Below are 19,667 nucleotides of genomic sequence, written 5' to 3' on the forward strand. Positions count from 1 at the left end.
AGAGAGTTCCCACTATAGATTCTTACGGGATGGGAATCTCATTTCCACGTTCCACCTGATCGACGAGTCCACAACTTCCGCATTACGGGATGCTTTTGCACCAAAGGATAAAAAAACCAACATAGTTTTAACTATTTGCAAGGGACCAAAATGGTAACATCAAAATATTAAACAGAAACAGATGTAATTTAGCAGAGTATATATAAAGAAACAATATTGGCAATTGACTGACACTCTCATTTGGATGAATTTACTTGGAAAAAGTTTCAGTGGCACATTACGAATTTAAATATAAATTAAACGTAAAATAAAGCTATATTTTCTGATTTCCATATATTGGAATTTCAACATAGTAATTAAAAAAAAAGATAAAATAAGATAAGTAGAGTTTATGTGACTATCTTGTTACATTCAATCCCATATCAAGCAATTCAAGATTGTAGAATAATGTGGATGCAAGGACCTCTACCACCCAAAGTTTTTTGTTGAATTACACATTAACAATAACAGAAAATTGCTTGCACCACGAAAAAGATAAAAGAAAATATCAAGAATAAAGATCGGAAAAGATTACTAACTTGTATGGAAATTGAACAAAATTCTACCGCTTCCTGTGAAACAAATAAAGTCATCAATAAATTACATTAGATAACAAACTTTTTTTCCGATAAAATTATAAAATAAAATAAAAATGAAATAAAAGATCTGACAAACCTGTGCTAAACCAGTAAAAATAGCGGGTTCTAGGCAATGGTACAACTTCGACAGGCATGATACTGTTCTCTCCAAAGGTGGGTACCATGTTCCAATAATGTTTGAGTTGTCATCAACCTGTAGTTTAATCAAAACATTTGAGATTTTTTTTCCGTATCCCAGATACAAGTTCATAAGTAAATTAAAAGATCAGCAGTCAAACTCGTCAAACAGTTGCATTTCTGAAATGAAAACTGTTTGAAAATGATTCGTGGATATTGCAAATAAATAGATAAACATATTGATGCTATAAAAGCACTGGTTATTAATACAGACATTTTCTAAGAAAACTTCACTTTTACCAGTGAGATTGCCGAAAAGACGAGATATTAGCATCTCTAAACACAAACTCCAAACTGCAGTTCTCAAGATGGAATTATTTTGTTTAAAACATGAAATTAAGCTATAAGAAGATTGCTCCCGACTATAAACTACATGCAATTTTTTTGCTGTAGACGATGTGTAAATATCAAACAACATATTTAATCCAAATTACATGAATAATCTCAAATTGATAAGAGGCTAACCTAAGAGTAGAGAGATCACAAAATCCCGCAATCAAAGGATTGAATAGGGACATGTTCCCGTCTCGCGAGGACCTGTACCGGGAAATTTCCTGCTACTTTGACAGTTACGATTTTTGTATACCAATATTGACAATATTTTGGCTTCTAATTAGGGTTTAATTTAGGCCTTCGTATAAATATATTATGTGGATCCTGATTGGAGGGACTTTTGCTTGGTTTATGGTATTTGGATATTTGCTTCTCCCTATTTCCTCTATTGGAGAGTTACATTCTTTGATTTCTCTCATGTGACAAGTTTGTAACCTGATTGAATCGAGGTGGTGGTCTGACACCTGAGTTAACCCAAACCACAATACAAATGCAAATATTGTTGCTGAAATTCAAAAGACATTACAAACAAAGACTCTTAATATAAGAAAGCAATGACACAAAATATAAGGACCTCCTGGGGCGAGGATCGACGGTGGTGGACTACATGTCGAGGTAGTAATAAAGGAGGGCAGAAGGTGGTAGAGAGGCTTAACAACAACTAGAGGAAGGTGAGTGTGTTGCTGGGCAACAAGCTGGAGGTAGTGAAAGGGGCGGCAGCAAGCCGGAATTGGGTGGAGCTAGCTGGACAAAAAGTGAGAATTGCAGGAGGGTGCGACAACAAGGTATAAGGCTGAGTAAAGATGGATGGTGTTGGAAAGGCTGGGACAGCAATGGTAGCAATAGAGAGGGTTGGAATCATGGAAAGGCAGCACGTGGGCCGTCCACAGGAAGGCGACAACAAGGAGAAGGGTTGGAGGTAAGGGCACAACAGTTTAAGAGAAGAGGAGAGGAGGTAAACGAATGCAAAAAAAACATTAATGTGGCTATTTTCCGGTGGTTACAGTAAATACAGAGGGAGTGGGAAAGTCAAGGATAATCACCACCTCAGACGAGAAACAGTCGAAGCACCACTCATCGTCGGATACAAGACTAGAAGAGAAAACTTGGATGCTGACGGCTGTCATGACAGAATTTGAACCCAAGCTTACCCAAAAAACAAAATAACATAAAAATAGTGTTCGGCTAATGAGTGGGCCCCACTCCAAATATGAGGGAATCATGCACTAAGGAGGTCTACCAGATTGCAATTCCAACTGGATTAAGTCGAACCCATGCAAAAATTGTCGTGCATGCGTGGGTTCTAGAACTCCTACGCTGTCAACAGCTCCCGTGGCACCTCAAGCGTCATCCGCCTCTGTCGCTTTAGTCTTCCAAAGTTGGGGAACTTCGACCATATCTGTGGAAGCTTCTCACTCCTCGTCGTATGACGTTAAGTCGACCACATTGATGGTAGCAAAATTGTTGCAATCTTTCAGGAACTTAATCATGCAGGCATTGTCATTCCAAAGCACATTCTGATATAATAGATATCTATCCACTTTTGGCACAACCTGAGCTAGAACTATGGATAGGCGAGTATTCTCATGAATCAGGTGTTGACCAATCACATCTGTAAACTGGTTCTCCCACTTCTCGTACTCAGCTAGATATGTCTGATAAACAAGTTTGTCGGGTGAATTCATCTATGGGACAAAATTTAAGGCATGTTGGACAACTCTCACTAGAAACAACTCAAGAGAGGTCTCCTCTTCTTCTCTGATAAAATATGGATCCCATCAAGAATTTTTTTCCCATCAAACTCCTAAGACAATTTTCAAAGTGGTTCCTCCTGTCTAGACATCTGAAGGTCTATACACTGCTGAACTGAATCTATTATCCAAATAACTCCATATAATCTTCCCAACGTGGCAGAAAAGAGTCTCTTTTCTGACGTGTTAGACCTCCCTCGATATAGGCGCTCGGGAAGGAGACTAAGGATTTGAAAAGTATGAATTTCATATATCTGGGGTTGTCGGGTGCTTGATGTCGATTCCTCAGACTTGAGACCATCTTGGACCACCAATGTAAATTCTGTTGGACTCTACCTTATGCCCTCAGCCGGAGCTACATGATTTTCTTCCTCATCAGTTGGAATATGATCATTCTTCTTTGTGTTCTCACCTTCTTCAATGTCAAATGTGTCATTGCTCCTTTATTCAACATCTCCCTGTTAAAAATATATCATCCTCCTTGTTGGGCAATTTTACTTCAACATGCCCAAATCTGTAACACTTGGAACACTTCCTTGTTGGGATGGATTTTAGAATGCGGATTAGGGCCCTCTATTATCCACTCTGTACTAGTGTCTCCTATGATAGGGTGAGCTTGGATGTTCTACTGGGTGTACTCTGGCGGTTAATATATTGAGTTTTAACCCTACTGTAAAATGTGACTGTCACCCAACAAACATAGTCTCTCCACTTCTGAAACATGAATCTGAACATCTGGTCTATAGTGAGCTCGTGGGAACTAGCACTGCATTTCCCATTTCATCTAGGACGATGTCGTATTTGTCTTTTCCCTCGTACCAGCATAGGTACATCAAATTTTCCACCAAATAATGCAATTTTCCTAAGCTTACTAACAACAGCTAGGTTTACCATTTTGTCTAGTGGGCCGTCTAAATATGTTAAATCCACCTTTATTTCCAAAGTCTAGCTTCTCATATATTTTAGGTCAAATCCCTAAATGTACCATTCCATTCACTTGATCTAGCAAATCACCAATGTGGCTATGTGTGACCCATCCAGATTGCCTCCTCTTTAAATTGCTAAGCCTTAGTTGCCGTGTGTAGGTTTTTCACTGCATATCAACCCTAAAAATTTCCTAGACACATATTAGTGAATCACTCATAAACATTATGTCATTTTCCCTCGATCAGGCTTCTGACGATTATCTCCCTGAAGGCATGGCTAATCTTTAGGCGTGGATAGGCGGAGGGAGGTAAGGATGAAGTAAGGTGGGAGAGAAAAAATTTAGATGAAGATAGGCTTGGGGTATGAAGAATGCTAGAAATCCTAGGACATGACTACGGTTAGGTAAGCTCTGATACCAAATGATACCAGAGTTAACCCAAACCACAATAGAAATACAAATATTGTTGTTGGATTTAAAAAAGATTACAAAAAAAGTCTCCTGAAATAAGAAAGCAACGACACACACAAAAGAACCCTGAGGGCGAGAGGTTGTAGAGAGGCTTAATAGCGGCAAGGGGAAGATGGTTGGGTGGTTGGGCAGCAAGCTGGAGACAGTAAAAGGTGCAGCAGTAAGCTAGAATTGGGTGAGGTTGGCTGGACAACAAGTGGGAGATTGCATGCTGGGTACAGCAACAAGGTAGGAGGTTGAGTGAAGGTGGAGGGTGTTGAGATGGCTGGAACAACAATGGTAGCAATAGAGAGGGTTGGAATCACAAAAAAGTAGCATGTGGGCTGTCCTCAGGGTTGACGACAACAAGGAGAAGGGTTGGCAGCAAGGGGACAACAGTTTGTTCTGTAAGAAAACATGATTGTTTTCTGGTGGTTGCAGCGAATACAGGGGCGGTGGTAGGAGATTTGCGGGGGAGTGGGAAGGTCGAGGATAATCACCACCTCGAACGAGATATAGCCAAAGCACCACTAGTCGTTGGATACAACTGAACCACAATTGTCACAAAACATTGGAAATAATATATAAATAGTGTTAGGGTAAAGAGAAGTGGGCCCAACTCCAAATATAGGGAACTGTGTGATAAGGAGGTTTGCTCGATCCCAATCCCGCTCGGATCGAGTTTAACCCATGCTGCAATTGTCGCACCAAAGTGGCCTGTGCCAGTCCTGGCACCGTTGTGTTGTCTCCCGCTCCCGTGACGCCTACTCCCGCATCATATGCCGCTCCCACATCATCCGCCGCTCCCGATTTATGGTATTTGGATATTTATTTCTCCTTATTTTCTCTATTGGAGTGTTGTATCTTTTGATTTCTCTGACATGATAAATTTGTAAACTGATTGAATCAAGTTGCAGTTCTCTATCGAACATCTGAACGCCTTTTTTATCGCTGATTTCACAGCTTACCTGTGGTTTGTCCATTCCAGCTTGCTGTCCAACCACCGATACTTCGATTTCTCAGCCGACATCAACTTCCCACCCTCTTTTCTCATCCTACAACTTACGTAACCCCTCTCTTAGTTATCCCAAACCATCCAGCAACCCTAGATCAGTGTCAAAGGCATACTTGGGTAATAGCACACAAGACTACTTGGTATTGGAATTTTAAAAATACAGTTGAATTTGGACAAAGAATGATAATATGTTTAACTAAACAAGTAGAAAAACAAAAGGCATAAACACAAGTAACGTATCAACCACTACAATAGTGTGGAACGCAGATTAAAAGTACTGTATAACTAAAGAAAGAGCTCGGACCCTTTTGTGAATCAAGACCAAAAAAGCAAGCTTTCTTCTTCAGGAAAAACAGTAAGATTCATCACTCCAGGGAAAACATTTTCTACACTCATGCATTAGAGTGGGCAGAAGCTTCTTTTCGAAATGAGCTTCAATATGCTCTTAAAGATATTGTTTTCAACAAGAAGAAAAATCAAAAAAAAAAAGACTAACAAATAAGTAACCTACCGTGTTATCTGATGTATTTGCAGCATGTTGTTCCATTCTTGCAGGGTAATCAAGATCTTCATCAGAAGGACGGTAATTTGCAATCTGCTCAATCACATCAATAAGAAAAATAATTCAAAAATGAGAATTTGATTGGTTGTTAGCCGCTAACCATATGATTAATGGTGTATAACCCGTTGATTTTGTCTAAGTAGCAGCCAAATCAAGATTATCAAACAACTTGATTTTCCAGATAACCCATTTAATCACTGTTTACAATTAATCAAACCAACCAAAAAAATTGGTTAAAGCAAATGCATCACTTATATCTCCACGCGAAATCTAAATTTAAGAATTAAAACTCACATAAGCTTCTATAACATTTAATTGTCTCAATATTCGTCATAAACCCCGCAGACCCAGCATTGAGAAAAGCCTCAAGGTAACATATATGCCCTTTTTTCAGGCATCTATACTTCAAGCATGCAGATTAAAATTCAAACTACAATTTTTTTCTAAAACAGTACGGAAGCTACAACAGATTTCTAATTAATTTTATTTTCAACTTAAAACACAAATGCATGTATCCTATGTTATAAATATAAAAAAATTTGAATTTTTTGAATTAGACTAAATAAAAATTTAAAACCTACACAACCTAGAAAAAAGGCTTTCCAGCGATTGCAAGAGAAAAAAGTATCACAATCCTCTGCCAAGCAACCTATCAGAATATTAGCATATCATGTTATACCATACTTTAGTCTCCAAAGCAATAAATTAAAATCATGGTTAGTTGATTCAGGAGCCTTAGAACATTTGTCTAGAGACATCAACATCTTCAAAAATTACAACCCCTCTAGTAGTCATTCTTCAATCTGAATAGCTGATGATTCATGCTCACCAATAGCAAGAGATGTGAGCATGAATCAATCGAATTAACAAATGATCTTCACCTCTACTCTACTTTTTATGTTCCAAAATTAAGTTGCAACGCACTCTCAATTAGTGAACTTACTCGTGACCTAAAATGTATATCTAAATTTTAATCCAATTGTTGTAATTTTCAAGTTGTGGAGTCGAGGATAGTGATTGACAAGTCTGAGATGCATGGAGCCTCATAAAGTTGGAGATGTATTCAGTCAAGTTAAATTTTTTAGTCGAATTCAAATTATGATTTTGTTGAAAGTCTATTCATATTGAGTCATTATCGTCTTGGTCATCCAAATTTTGCGTACATAAAAATGATATTTTCACATCTATTTATCATCAAAAAATTTATATTAAAAAGAAAGGGGTGCAGATAGGTTGTCTGGGTGGACCAAAATAGGCATCCAACCCATACGGTACAACACAAAAAGAAAAAGAAGAAAATTAAAAACCCAAAAGTAGATGGTACATAAAAGATCAACCAGGTCGATTCACTTCAGTTTTGTCTCTGCCTCTAATTCTCGGAAATGAACCAGCTAACAGATTGGTGAGGTGTGTACCATTACCCGAAGTAACCACAATATCATCCATCAAATTCCTGAGCTTAAGTAGATCTTCATTCTTTTTCTTCCTCCTGGATGTGTAAATCTGTAATTCCTGATCCGATGATTGACTCATCTGATCAGTGGATTAGAAAAAATGCCAATAGTTGTGCCAACAAGTGTATATGAGATAAGAGTTGTCGCCTCTACCCCCTGATACTTCCTGAAAGTGGGGAGTTGCAAGGTTCTCCTGATTATCAGTCTGCGTAAGTAGGGGTCCTTCATTATTGTTTTCAATAGGGTTTGAAAGTATAGGTTGCTCAGCAGAGCCATCTAGCTTCTCATTGATCGCAGAAATAGTATTTTCAGGGGGATGGTCCACAGGGGCAATAGAATCAGACAACAAATCCTGTCCTGTGGTAGTTTGCTCTCCAGGTGGAACAAATATATCCTTAGATTCATCCTTATTCACTTGATCTTTAGAGTTCAAATTAGGATGAAGTTTATGGCATTTATCAAGGATATGCCCAAACATCTTACAATGAGAACAATAAGGAGATCTATGCTCCATGATAATTTGTCACAAATATCCATTGTGTTGTGCCCAACCAGACTTCAGTAACATCAAGCAATCTAATCTTTTTCCACAAGTATTTTGGCCACAGAAAGTTTGGTAATAATTTGTCACAAATATCCATTGTGTTGTGCCCAACCAGACTTCAGTAACATCAAGCAAAGTAATCTTTTTCCACAAGTATTTTGGCCACAGAAAGTTTGGTAAGATTGAATGTGGGTAGATCTAGCTTCATAGAGTCCCCAAGTATGGCACCAATAGAGTAAAAAACCTGATGATGAAAAAAGAGCAGCTTGAGACTAGGTACACTAAACCATATCAGTACATAAGAGGTTCATGATTGGGGTCAAAATCAGGAGACCACTTGAATAGTTTCATATGTTTACCAGTGACGTTAATATATTTTCTGGAGAAAATCCGAGTGTAGTCCTCAGACAGTTAACTGAATCAATACATGTCTCTCATCCATGAGCCCCACTTTCCACTTTTCTATTAATTTGAGGTCATCAAAACTTTTCAATTGGCTAAAAAAAATACATTCTTTATGAGATGTGTCCCTATTGAAATTTCCCAATAAGGGCAAATTTGAATTTGTCAATCAGTGTTGAAATTTCTGACGTGAAGAAAAAGAATGTTGTCTTCCCAATTTTTCTGCTTGCATTCTTAATAAAGGGGCAGTCATCTGTATCATCATGATGCTCCTTATAACTTGAAGGGAAGACAACCGTCGTCTCCCCCAAAAGATTACCCACCATGTGGGCAAAAGAGGTTTTGTCAGGTTCAACCGAAGAAGAAGGAAGCTCTATCACAGCAAAGAGAAACCCTGCAAGTCGGGCAGAGGGCAAAAAAGACGAGCCGAAGAGTTCGGGGTGAAGCTGCGTAGAAGACAGGAACCGCAAATGCAATGCGCAGAAGACAGCGCAAAGAAGACGAAATCGCAGCTCGGCAGACACATAAGCACAGCTCAATCCGCGCAAAAAAGATGAGCATGCAATAATAATATGGACATTCCTTATGACAAAAATCCGAAACAATCATCATATTTCAATCCTTTCATTCCATGATTTTCACTCAATTCCAAAGCAAAATTCAAATTCTTAAAACTGATAATATTAAAACTACTTTAATTCTGTCATTAGTTTTTATCTTCCCAAACAGGGTATTATCCATATAAGTTCTTATGTGAACACTTCTTAACAAAATGGGATCACAGAAAGGAAAATGGACACTTACTTGAAATGGGCCATGTCATTATGTTGTTTAATTAAGTACCTATACATTTTTTTGAATAAGTCATTCCCACAACCACATATCTCATCAATAGGATGCCTAGTCAAAACCCTAAAAAATCCCTCGTAATGTTCTCATGGAATTCTACCAACATATTTGTTCCTTTTCTTCTGACTTACCATTGAAGATTTTTGGTTCTGCATTTGTCCACATCCAACAATAACACCATACCAAACTTAATCCCAAGTCTTTCATATCCATTTTTTTTTATTTACTCATCTAATCAAAAAGGATACAAATGGTATTCTCCAACCACTATGAAAATCAACAACTCTATAGATGTCACCTTCTTTGAGAATAAATCATATTCTTCCTAAACTAAATTTCATGGGGAGAATTCTAAGAAATATCCTATTTGGGATTTTTTAGAATATACTCTAGTCATTCTTCATTTAATTGAACAAAATCATGTACCTTAACAATCTTCGCTAGTCTTTATACCTCAACCGGCTTCAGCTGAAGAACCAAACTTTGTCATAGAAATAGTCCCAACCATCTCTACTCCACCTTAACATGCACCAATGATCAAGAATTTCGTATCTATGCCAAAAAAGAACCACTGAAAATGTAAATGACACTATAAATGTGGATGAAATATGTGAAATTTTCATTAATGTGATTTCATGTTTTATTGCATATTTATGATAATATTAGACTTATGAAAGGTATTTTGTTATGTTTTGTAGATTACAATGGATTAAATCACTTGGGGAAGCAAAAGAGGCAAATTAAAGAGCCAAAAGAGTGAAGAAAGAGATTCAGATATGGCGGATCAGCTTCCAAAGCCAGTGCACCCGCCCTTAGAGTTCTATGACTACAGCCTTAACAAAAAGAGTTTAGCACCATTTTGAAAAAGTAGTTGCTACCAAAGTTTATGAACCAGATAGTTTTACACCCGCTTGTGCCATAAGAGACAAATTTGTTGGGAAAGCTCTCTAGGACTTAGGAGCTAGCATAAATCTTACATCCTATCCATTTTCAAACAACTGAGAATAAGGAAAAGTTCTTCCCACTACACAGAACCTTCAGTTGGCTGACCATTCTTGGCCTACCTGAGGGGAATCATAGAGGACGTATTGGTTATGGTTGACAAACTGATATTCACTGTCAATTTTGTGGTCCTAGACATAGAGGAGGAAAAGGAAATACCCTTGATTCTTGACCGACCCTTTTTAGCAACATGAGGGGCAATGATTGATTTTCAGAAGAAGAAATTGACCATGAGAGTCAATAATCAAAAGATGACATTTAATATTTTAAAATAATTAAAATTTTCTAAAGACTATAGTGATGATCAATGCAATAGAGTATATGTGATGGAATTATGAACCAATTTTTTGAAACTGTGAAAGTGCACTTGGTAGAGCAAACATTGGTTGAGGATTGTAGAGAGACATCTAAAGAAGAATCAGCTTTACTATTAGAAGCAAACCCTAGGAAGTTCAGGGAAAAATTGGAGCCCTTAGACATGACCACTAATGCCAAGCTTTTAGAGCCATCCACAGAGGTAGCGACTGAGTTGGATTTGAAGGTCCTGCCAAATCACCTCAAGTATGTTTTCCTAGGAGAGTCCTTTGCCTTGCCAGTGATCATTTTTTTGTGAAAAAGTGTCATGATCAAAAGCTGATTAGGAAGAAATTTCAACCTAGAAAAGAGATATTGTTACATAATTTCTGATTGAAATTATTTCCCTAAAAATTAAAGTCTAGGTGATCAGGATCGCTCACTGTAGTAAGTGAATCTATTTGAGGCCGTAGAAAATCAGGGTAGGAAGACTATCACAACTTTCAAGGTTAACGACTAATGGTTGAAGTTGTACCTAAAAAGTGATGGGATATGGTTCTAGTAAAGTCTTGATGTTGTGATCATCCTTATAATAGATCTAGTATAGCTCGAGTGAGGAGATTAAAGTAAGCGCTATCTTGGAAGACAGCTCTAGCGTTATTCGTGATTTGAGTATATTTTTGTGTTTAGGAGATGGAAGTGTACAAAGATTCGAAGCAGGACTGGTTGTCAAGGGTTTCACGCAATCATACGGGACTGACTATCAGGGAACATTTACACATGTTGTCGAACTTAATACGATTCAAGTTTTACTCCTGCAACAAATCAAGGTTGGTCTTTATACCAACTTGATGTCAAAAGTGCCTTCATGAATGGCGACCTCGATGAAGAAGTCAACATGACTACCTCTAAGCTTGAAAAATAAATCGAATAACAGGTTGATTTGCAAGTTGTAGTATTTATACGGCTTGAAGTAAGCTCCTCATACTTAGTTTAACACACTTGCTAAAACAGTACTTAAAACGGATATCATCAGTGTCAATTTAAGCATATATTGTTTGTTACATCCAATTCTAAAGACTATATTGTTATTCTCATAGTATATATAGATAATATTATCTTAACAGATGAAGATTCAAAGGAAATTATCATACTAGAAAGGAAACTTGCAACAAAATTTGAGATCAAGGACATCAAAAATCTGCAATATTTTATGAGAATAGAATTGGCTCAGTCGAAGAAGAGATTTTTCATATCCCAAAGGAAGTAAATCTTACATCTATTAAGTGAAACTGACATGCTTGAGTATAAATCTACTGACACCCAAGGATTCCAACCAAAAATAGAACAAAAGTGAAAAAAGCAATCCATTTGGCAAAGGAAGATATCAATAACTTGCGAGCAAACTATTTTACTTATCACATACAAGACCTGATATTGCATACTCAATCAGTGTAGTAAGCCAGACATGAATAACTCAAATAAGGATTATTTGGAAGCAGTGAATAAAATTTTGAGATCTTTGAAGATGACTCCTAAAAATGGTTTATTCTTAAAAAGATATGAAAATCGTGAGATTGAGATACACACAGATGCTAGCCAGGAAAGATAACTGATAGAAAATCAATCACTAGATATTATTCATACGTCTGGGGTAATCTCGTCATGTGGAGAAGCAAAAAAAAAAATTGTCTCTCGGAGTAGTGCAAGATCTGAATATCATGCTCTTGCACTTGGAATATGTGAGGGAATATGAATTCAAATGTTATTAAAGGAGCTTAAGGCTGAGATGAAAGATACAATTAAGATATTCAGTGATAGCCAAGTAGCTATTAGTATAGTTAAAATCTTGTGCATCATGACAAAATAAAATACATTGAGATTGAATGACACGTCATCTTAGAAAAGGTTAACAATGAAAGCTCAACCATGTAACAACACGACTTTAAACTGTTGATCCCACCAAAGCACTAGGAAGGATCAATCGTGATTAATTGAAGTCCAAGCTTAGTTTGTACAGTATATACAACCCAGCTTGAGGGGGAGTATTAGAAAGTGTCATTCCACATTTGGAAGAAATTTTATTTCCTTTTCTCAGAATATGTTTCACTAGTATTTCCTTCATTAGAAATTTCTTTTTCTGTTTTTTTTATTTTGGAGGGATTCCTATTTTGTTTCTTTTTAGTATATATAAATATTATATTTATATTTATATTTATATACACATACGTGTGTGTGTCTGTGTGAGTGTTTTTGTGTGTGTCTGTGTTAGTGTGTGTGTGTGTGTGTGTGTGGCAAAGTGTAATATATGAATAGGCGAAAGAAATAAAATTACTTCAATGTTTCTATAGTCCATACGGAAAATAATGACAGACCCAATCAAAATCTCATGGTTCTATCGTCTATGATTTTTGGGGACCTTGATCTGCTAAGATAGCAATCCCAACTTATCAAAGAATCATTGTTAACAGTCATGACCTGCTTCATCCAAGAGGATCTCATAAGCTTGAGTTAGATGTTAGTTCAAGAATGCAAGTTTAAGTTTATCTTAGCTAACATAGGGCTTCGTGATCAAAATAATATATAATTCATCACTCAGATAATTTGGGTTAATAGGGAACTTACTACATTAGGTCCTAATCATAGTTTAGTAATATCATTTCATAATAAATCACTCGATACGAAGGCCCAAGTAAAAATTGTACCTATGTTCACTCAATCAAATTACATACGTTACGTCATTAATAGCATGGCATGTTTTCATGTAACTACAAAGATATGCTCACTATAACATTAACATTTTTTGAGCTAAGGTTAATCTTCAAATTATCATGCTTGGCAAGCTAGATTTCACTTAAAAACTTTAGATTTTGAATTGTTTTACATTTTTTATATTTTGAATTTTCATATTTTAATCAAAATTTTAGCTCGAAATAATTTTGCTTTAAAATATACAGGCAAGTTGGAAATCAAGTCTCCTATATTAGGATAATGTTATCAACACAGCCATCCGCGTGATTTTTTTATTTGAATCAAAATACTTTTGTTTATGACTGAGAACTATATTTTATGGAATTGCCCCCTCCAATCATGCTATCTAACAGCTATTCTCATTATAAAGGTATTTTTAAACCTTATTTGCCTTGAGCCTTGTTGACTTGTATACTTCACAAGCTTCTTTGCAAATTCAAGTTCACATTTCTTTACGTGAGTTTATTTGAACATTCATTATGTTACAAACCTTGTTGAATCATGTATATAGAAGGTCGCATCTACCTGAAAGGTCAGAAGTTATGATTATGCACTATAGAAACAATAAAGACAGTTTATATTTGAAAATATAATTTATTTATTAAAGACTTTGACGTTTCTTTGCAAATGGAATACAATATTTTTACAAATTTTGACGTCTAGTATCTGATTCTTGATTTGATGTGCTAAGTATGTTGTATTAAACTTTGTGAAAAAAATTTAAATCAATCTTTGAGGTAAATCATATTAACTTTAAGCTTTTATAATATGGAAGATCAAACATGCTAAGTAGGATGTGCAATTTAGCCCAATAGTGAAGACAGCCCGCTCAAGATTGTGGGCATAAAAGTTGATAATTTTGAGATTTAAAAAAGAATTCAAGATACAACAACAACTACAACAGTCTTTATTCCACTAAGTGTGGTCAACAACATGAATCCCTTTTCTCCACTGTATTCCATTCAGTGCATATTTTATTTAATTCTAATAGATTAAGATCATTTTCTATACAATATGCCCAAGTTTTTCTATTTTCTAGGTCTACCTCAGTTTTTCTAGGTCTACCTCTGCCTTTCTTAACATAAGTCGAAATCTAAAACATCAACTCTTCTAACAAGATCATCAGATGGACGAAACTTAATGTGACCAAACCATCTAACACAACTCTCTCTAAACTTGTCTATCACTGGAGCTAAACCAACCCTCTCACGGATATATTCATTTCGCATTTTGTCTCTAGCTGTTAAGACACTCATCCAACTAAGAATTCACATATTAGCAATATTTAACTTTGTTTTATGCTTCTCTTTTAAAGGCAAACATTTTGAGTCAGAGATTATTGCAGGTCTCACCACCTTCTTATAAAATTTTCCTTTCAGTCTAAATGATACTTTTCTATCACACAATAGACTCGATGCATTCCTCCATTTCAACAAACTAATTTGAATTCTACTAATAATATCCCCATTTATATCCCCATTACTTTGAAGAATAGACCCGAGATATTCAAAACGTTCAAATATTTTAATGATTTGATCACCCATAATTACAACTCTTCCACTAGAGCTGCTACAACTAAAATTAAATTTCATATATTCAGTTTTAGATTTACTCAAATGAAGGTCTTTAGACTCTAATGTAGAACTCCATAATTCATGTTTTTTTTCCTGAACTCACTAACCTTATCCACAAGAAGGATATCATCAGTGAAAAGCATACACCAAGTTACATTGTCCTATAAATGCTTAGTAAGAGCATCCATAACTAAAGAAAGGATATGGGCTTAAAGCTAATCCCCGATGTAATCAAACTAAAATTACTTGGTCAATCCTCCTTCTGCTCGAACACAAGTAAAACCTCTATTATAAATATCTTAAATGACTTGAATATAAGTTTTCAAATATCTTAAATGACTTGAATAAAAATATCTAAAACTCTCCAAACGACTTTTCTTGGAACCTTATCGTAAGCATTTCCTAAATCAATAAAAATAATATGTAAATTCTCTTATTCTCTTTGCACTTCTCCATCAAACCTCTCAATAAATGTATAGCCTCCACAGTAGACTTGCCCGACATAAATCCAAACTGATTAAGAGAAATCTTTCTATCACATCTTAACCCATGTTCAATTACCCTCTCCCGTAATTTTAAAGTATGACACATCAACTTAATTCCTCTACAATTTGCACCCTCTTGTGCATTCCTTTCATTCTTAAAAATGGAGACCAAAATACTCTTCCTTCACTCCTCGGGCATCTTTTTAGCTTTTAAAATAATATTAAAGAGTTTAGCAAGTCAAGAAACACCCCAATCTCCTAAATATTTCCGCACTTGAATTGTGATATCATCAAGTCATACTATTCTTCCACCCTTGGTTTTATTTAAGTCTCTTCAACTTCTTTTTTACTAATGTCGCGATAAAAACAAAATGATTTATTGTTATTAACGATATTAAAATCACTAAGGTCGATCGTATTTTCAGAAAGTCCATTGAAAAGTTTATTAAAATAGTTCACCCATCTATGTTGAATTTTTTCCTCTGAGAAAATCACCTTTTGATTTTCATGTTTAATACACTTTAGATGAATTAAATCTTTACTTTTCTTCACTTTTAGCTAGTTATACATATATTTTTCACCTACTTCAATATTTAATCTATTATAAAGACCATTAATAGCAAAATTTTTAGCATCACAAATTATTCTCTTAGACTACTAAGAAGTCACTTTATATTTTCCCAGTTCTCTAAGTTTTTTACAATTAAATTAATTTTTATAACACAACGTATATTTTATCTTTTCTTATACATTATAATTTCACTACCAACGTTTTTTATTTATAAAACTTCTTTTTTTGATTCTCCAAGTACATCTTTAATCGTTTGTTTAATAGTACTTGTTACTTTATCCCACATGACACTCGCTTCTTCATGAACATCTCAAATCTTGAAATCTTGAAGTTTACTCATAAAAATAATTTTATTTTTGTCTTTTAGATGACTTCACCTAATTCTATAATAATGTTTTTTTTGTGCTTTTTATCTTATAATTCTTCATCTTAAAATTCAGAACTAACAATTGATATTGTGTACTTAAATTTTCACTTGGAATGACCAGCCAATCTTTATACTCTCGACAATCTCGTTTTCTCATAAGAAAATAATCAATTTGTGTTTTATTAGATCCATTCTTAAAAATAAAAATATGCACCTCTCTTTTCTTAAATAAAGTATTAACAAAAACAAAATCATATGCTAAAGTAAAATCTGATATAATATTATAACCGTAGCCACCATAAATATTTCTAAAATATTCTATAACTCATTATTACACGAATTAAGTACATTTTCATGTGTTATTTTAGATATTTAGTTGAATTTTACAAGGTATAATTTATTGTATGTTTTCAAAGAGACATGATTTGTATATAGAAAGAATTTTTATCCATTTATAAATGAAAATACATCTTATTTTCAAATTTATTCCAAGTTCAATTATTTCATTTTCATTCCAATTTCAATTCATCAATTGTAATCTTAGGAGTTCTGAGTATTCAAAAGAGTGTCGTAAAATCATGTAGTTCTGTGCTCAAAGGAGAGCTTTCAAATTCATTCTAAGCCCACTATAGGTTCAATTCAAATTTTCACTTAGCATCTTATTCTAGTTCTTTTCAACTCTTTTAACTTGACTTGCATATTTTAAGTGTTCATTTACGTCATTTTTTTATATTTTCATTTTTGTAATCGTGTTATTGGATTCAAAAAGTTATTTTTGTTCTTGTCAAGCCTTTACACTATATATTTTGATAGCCTCCCAACATCTCTCCTATATAAAAGGCATTTAAGAGAGTACTAGCACGGCTCACAATGACAAAAAAGGCCTGTTTGGGTAGATATCAAATAGTAGGGCTAGTATTCCCCCTCATCATGTCACCCAAAACATATGGATTTTTCTACTAGCATGAAAATTTTACAAACAAAATTTTATGATTTCATCAAGAAAGACACAAGGACTTATCTTTGGTGGCCCAGATCATCTTCCCCCCATCACATAAAAAAAAGTGTATAGGTCTTCTCCCCACCATGCAAAAAAAAAATATAAAAACATAAGAATCGCCAATATAAGAATAAAAATACAACATAACAAGCTTTCCCCACTGTCGAAATGACATGCATGGGTGACGCAGGCGGCCGCATCTCAAGCGGATGCAAGGATCAAACGGCCTAAACACAGTTCCAAGAACAAGTCGGCCGCATGGTTGATTAGGGCTTAGTTTGCTTTTCTAGGATTAATATAATTGTTTTGAAAACTCGTTGACATTTGTTGCTTGATTCTATGCAATTGGAGCTTGTTCTTTTTTTCCCTCTCTATTTGGAGAATTTTATCCTCTCATTTCAAGTGTTGTGAATATAGCTTCATTGAGAAAAAATGGTCGACCAAATTTATGACCAATGTTACCTCTTCCCAAAACCAAAATGCTTTGCGTCTCTCAAGCTTCACCCAAAGTGCAGCCGTCGACACCTTGACATGTCCTTTAATATGCTAATTTTCTTTTTCTGTTCAATATTTATTTTTGATGATATTGCACTTTAATGGAAGGTATTTTCATATTTTTGGTACAAGTATAACCAATTGAAGCGAACAAGAGCGAAAACAATTGGAGCGAACAAGAGCGAAAACAGAACGAAATGGAGACAAATGTAGCATTCGAGCTAGCACTGCGCCTAATGCGCCTAGGCGCCGCTCCATGGTGCCATGGCGTCAAATATGGGCGCTTAAGCTCCAAAACCCAACCAAAATAATGAAAAGGTGGCGCCTAGGCGCCAGTTGATTTTGCCAGCCGACCGAGCAAATGGCGCCTAGGCGCCGCAACTAGGTGCCTAGGAGCCATAACTGTCCTGGACAGTTTCTCAACGGTTTTCTACATGAAATGGAGGATTTTCTTAAGTAGGGGGATCAGAGCATTTGGAAGCCTGGAGAGAAGAGAGTTGTCGAGGAGAAGAGAGGAAGAGTGAGATTTTCTTTTCTTTTTCTATATTTTATGTGAGAGATTTGAGAGCATTGTAAGGAATTGTTGTAAGATTGCAATGAGAACTTGGAAATCACATTTCGAGTGGACTTTCTCTTCCATTCTCAGGAAAGAAGATAAGTATATTATGTATGCATTGTCTTGTATTAAATTATTTCATAGTATTAGACTTTGATATGTTACAAGATGATGTGCCTTGGTGTTTTCTTCATGCAATCTGAGTAATTTCTTTTTTCCTTCCTCTTGTGACGAGATAGTATCATGTGTAGGAAGTAGTTTCAATTAGAATTATTTTCATTTATAATTGTGAAGGTTATTACTTTAGGCTTAATTTACATTGCAATTTGACCAGTTGTAGTGTTAAAATCTGTTGTGAACCCATAAGACCTGGGAGGGTTATGGCTTCAATCAACTAGTAAGAACTACATCGTTTAGGGTGAAGATAAAGTAGTCCGCAGATCAGTGCAAATAGATGAGGAGATGATTTTAATGGGGGGGTAACTAGGAGGTTTCTAGGGTGACAGGCATAAATATTTCCTTAGTTAACCTAATTTCTTTATGCATTTTGAAAAGGGTAAAGAAAATTAATGCTTCTATTTGTCACAAATTTAATTAGGTATTCTAGTTGTTCTACACCTACACTAGCTACTAATTTTATTACAAGGAGAGGGACTTTTTAATAGCTTAAACTTTCCTGCTTCATTTAATTAGGTATTCTAGTTGAACACCGCCATTGCCGGTCCCAAGCCCGGATGAGAAAAGTGGAGGGTTGCGTTAGGTAGTCGACAGCCAGCGTAAAACTTGTCGAAAAAATCATGACATGAATCCTTTTGATCATTGTGTAAGTGCTAGGGCGTCCCCTAGAAGCGACGCGCTGTATAGCCTGAATACAGTGAAAAGTGTGCAAGGGCCGCTACACCGGCGCCCGGGTGTAGTGTTAAATAAGCAAGGGTTCCCACATTACGGGCGAATGCGGGTAAAGAAGTTAGTCCATGAAACTAATGAAACTAATATTAGGATAGGATCTTGGAATATAGGCACTCTCAATGGTAAATTAATGGAATTAGTTGATATTATGATTCATAGGAAAATTAATATCTTATGTATTCAAGAAACTAAGTGGGTGGGAGAAAAGGCTAAGGAGATTGATAATTTAGGTTTTAAACTTTGGTATTCTGGTAAGAGTCGCACTAGAAATGGTGTAGGTGTAATTATAGATAAGAGTTTGAAAGATAATGTTGTAAAAATTAATAGAGTTGGTGATAGAATTATAGCCCTTAAGATTATCATTGATACTAAGATTTTTAATATTATAAGTGGTTATGCTCCTCAAGTAGGTTTAGATACAGAGTCTAAAGATAAATTTTGGAATGACTTAGAAGACTTAATACAAATGATACCTCTTGAAGAAAGAATTTTTATTGGAGGAGATTTAAATGGACATGTCGGTAGAGTGGTAGAAGATTTCAGAAATATTCATGGTGGCTACG

The 19,667-nt window shown here is 35.5% G+C and overlaps 1 protein-coding gene across 2 annotated transcripts in view; it reads right to left on the reverse strand.

Annotated features, from left to right (window-relative positions):
• LOC110033646 (conserved oligomeric Golgi complex subunit 3) overlaps window positions 1–19,667 on the reverse strand; it is a 121,776-nt gene that overhangs the window by 10,796 nt on the left and 91,313 nt on the right. For both annotated transcript variants that reach the window (XM_020737697.1, XM_020737696.1), the window contains exons 16-18: window positions 5,801–5,884; window positions 715–831; window positions 579–611 (exon numbers count right to left, since the gene is read on the reverse strand). In XM_020737697.1, coding sequence (XP_020593356.1) covers window positions 579–611; window positions 715–831; window positions 5,801–5,884 — 234 coding nt within the window. The remainder of the gene's footprint in view (window positions 1–578; window positions 612–714; window positions 832–5,800; window positions 5,885–19,667) is intronic.

The sequence above is a fragment of the Phalaenopsis equestris genome, unplaced genomic scaffold (genome assembly GCF_001263595.1).
Source record: "Phalaenopsis equestris unplaced genomic scaffold, ASM126359v1 Scaffold001245, whole genome shotgun sequence".
NCBI lineage: Eukaryota > Viridiplantae > Streptophyta > Magnoliopsida > Asparagales > Orchidaceae > Phalaenopsis > Phalaenopsis equestris.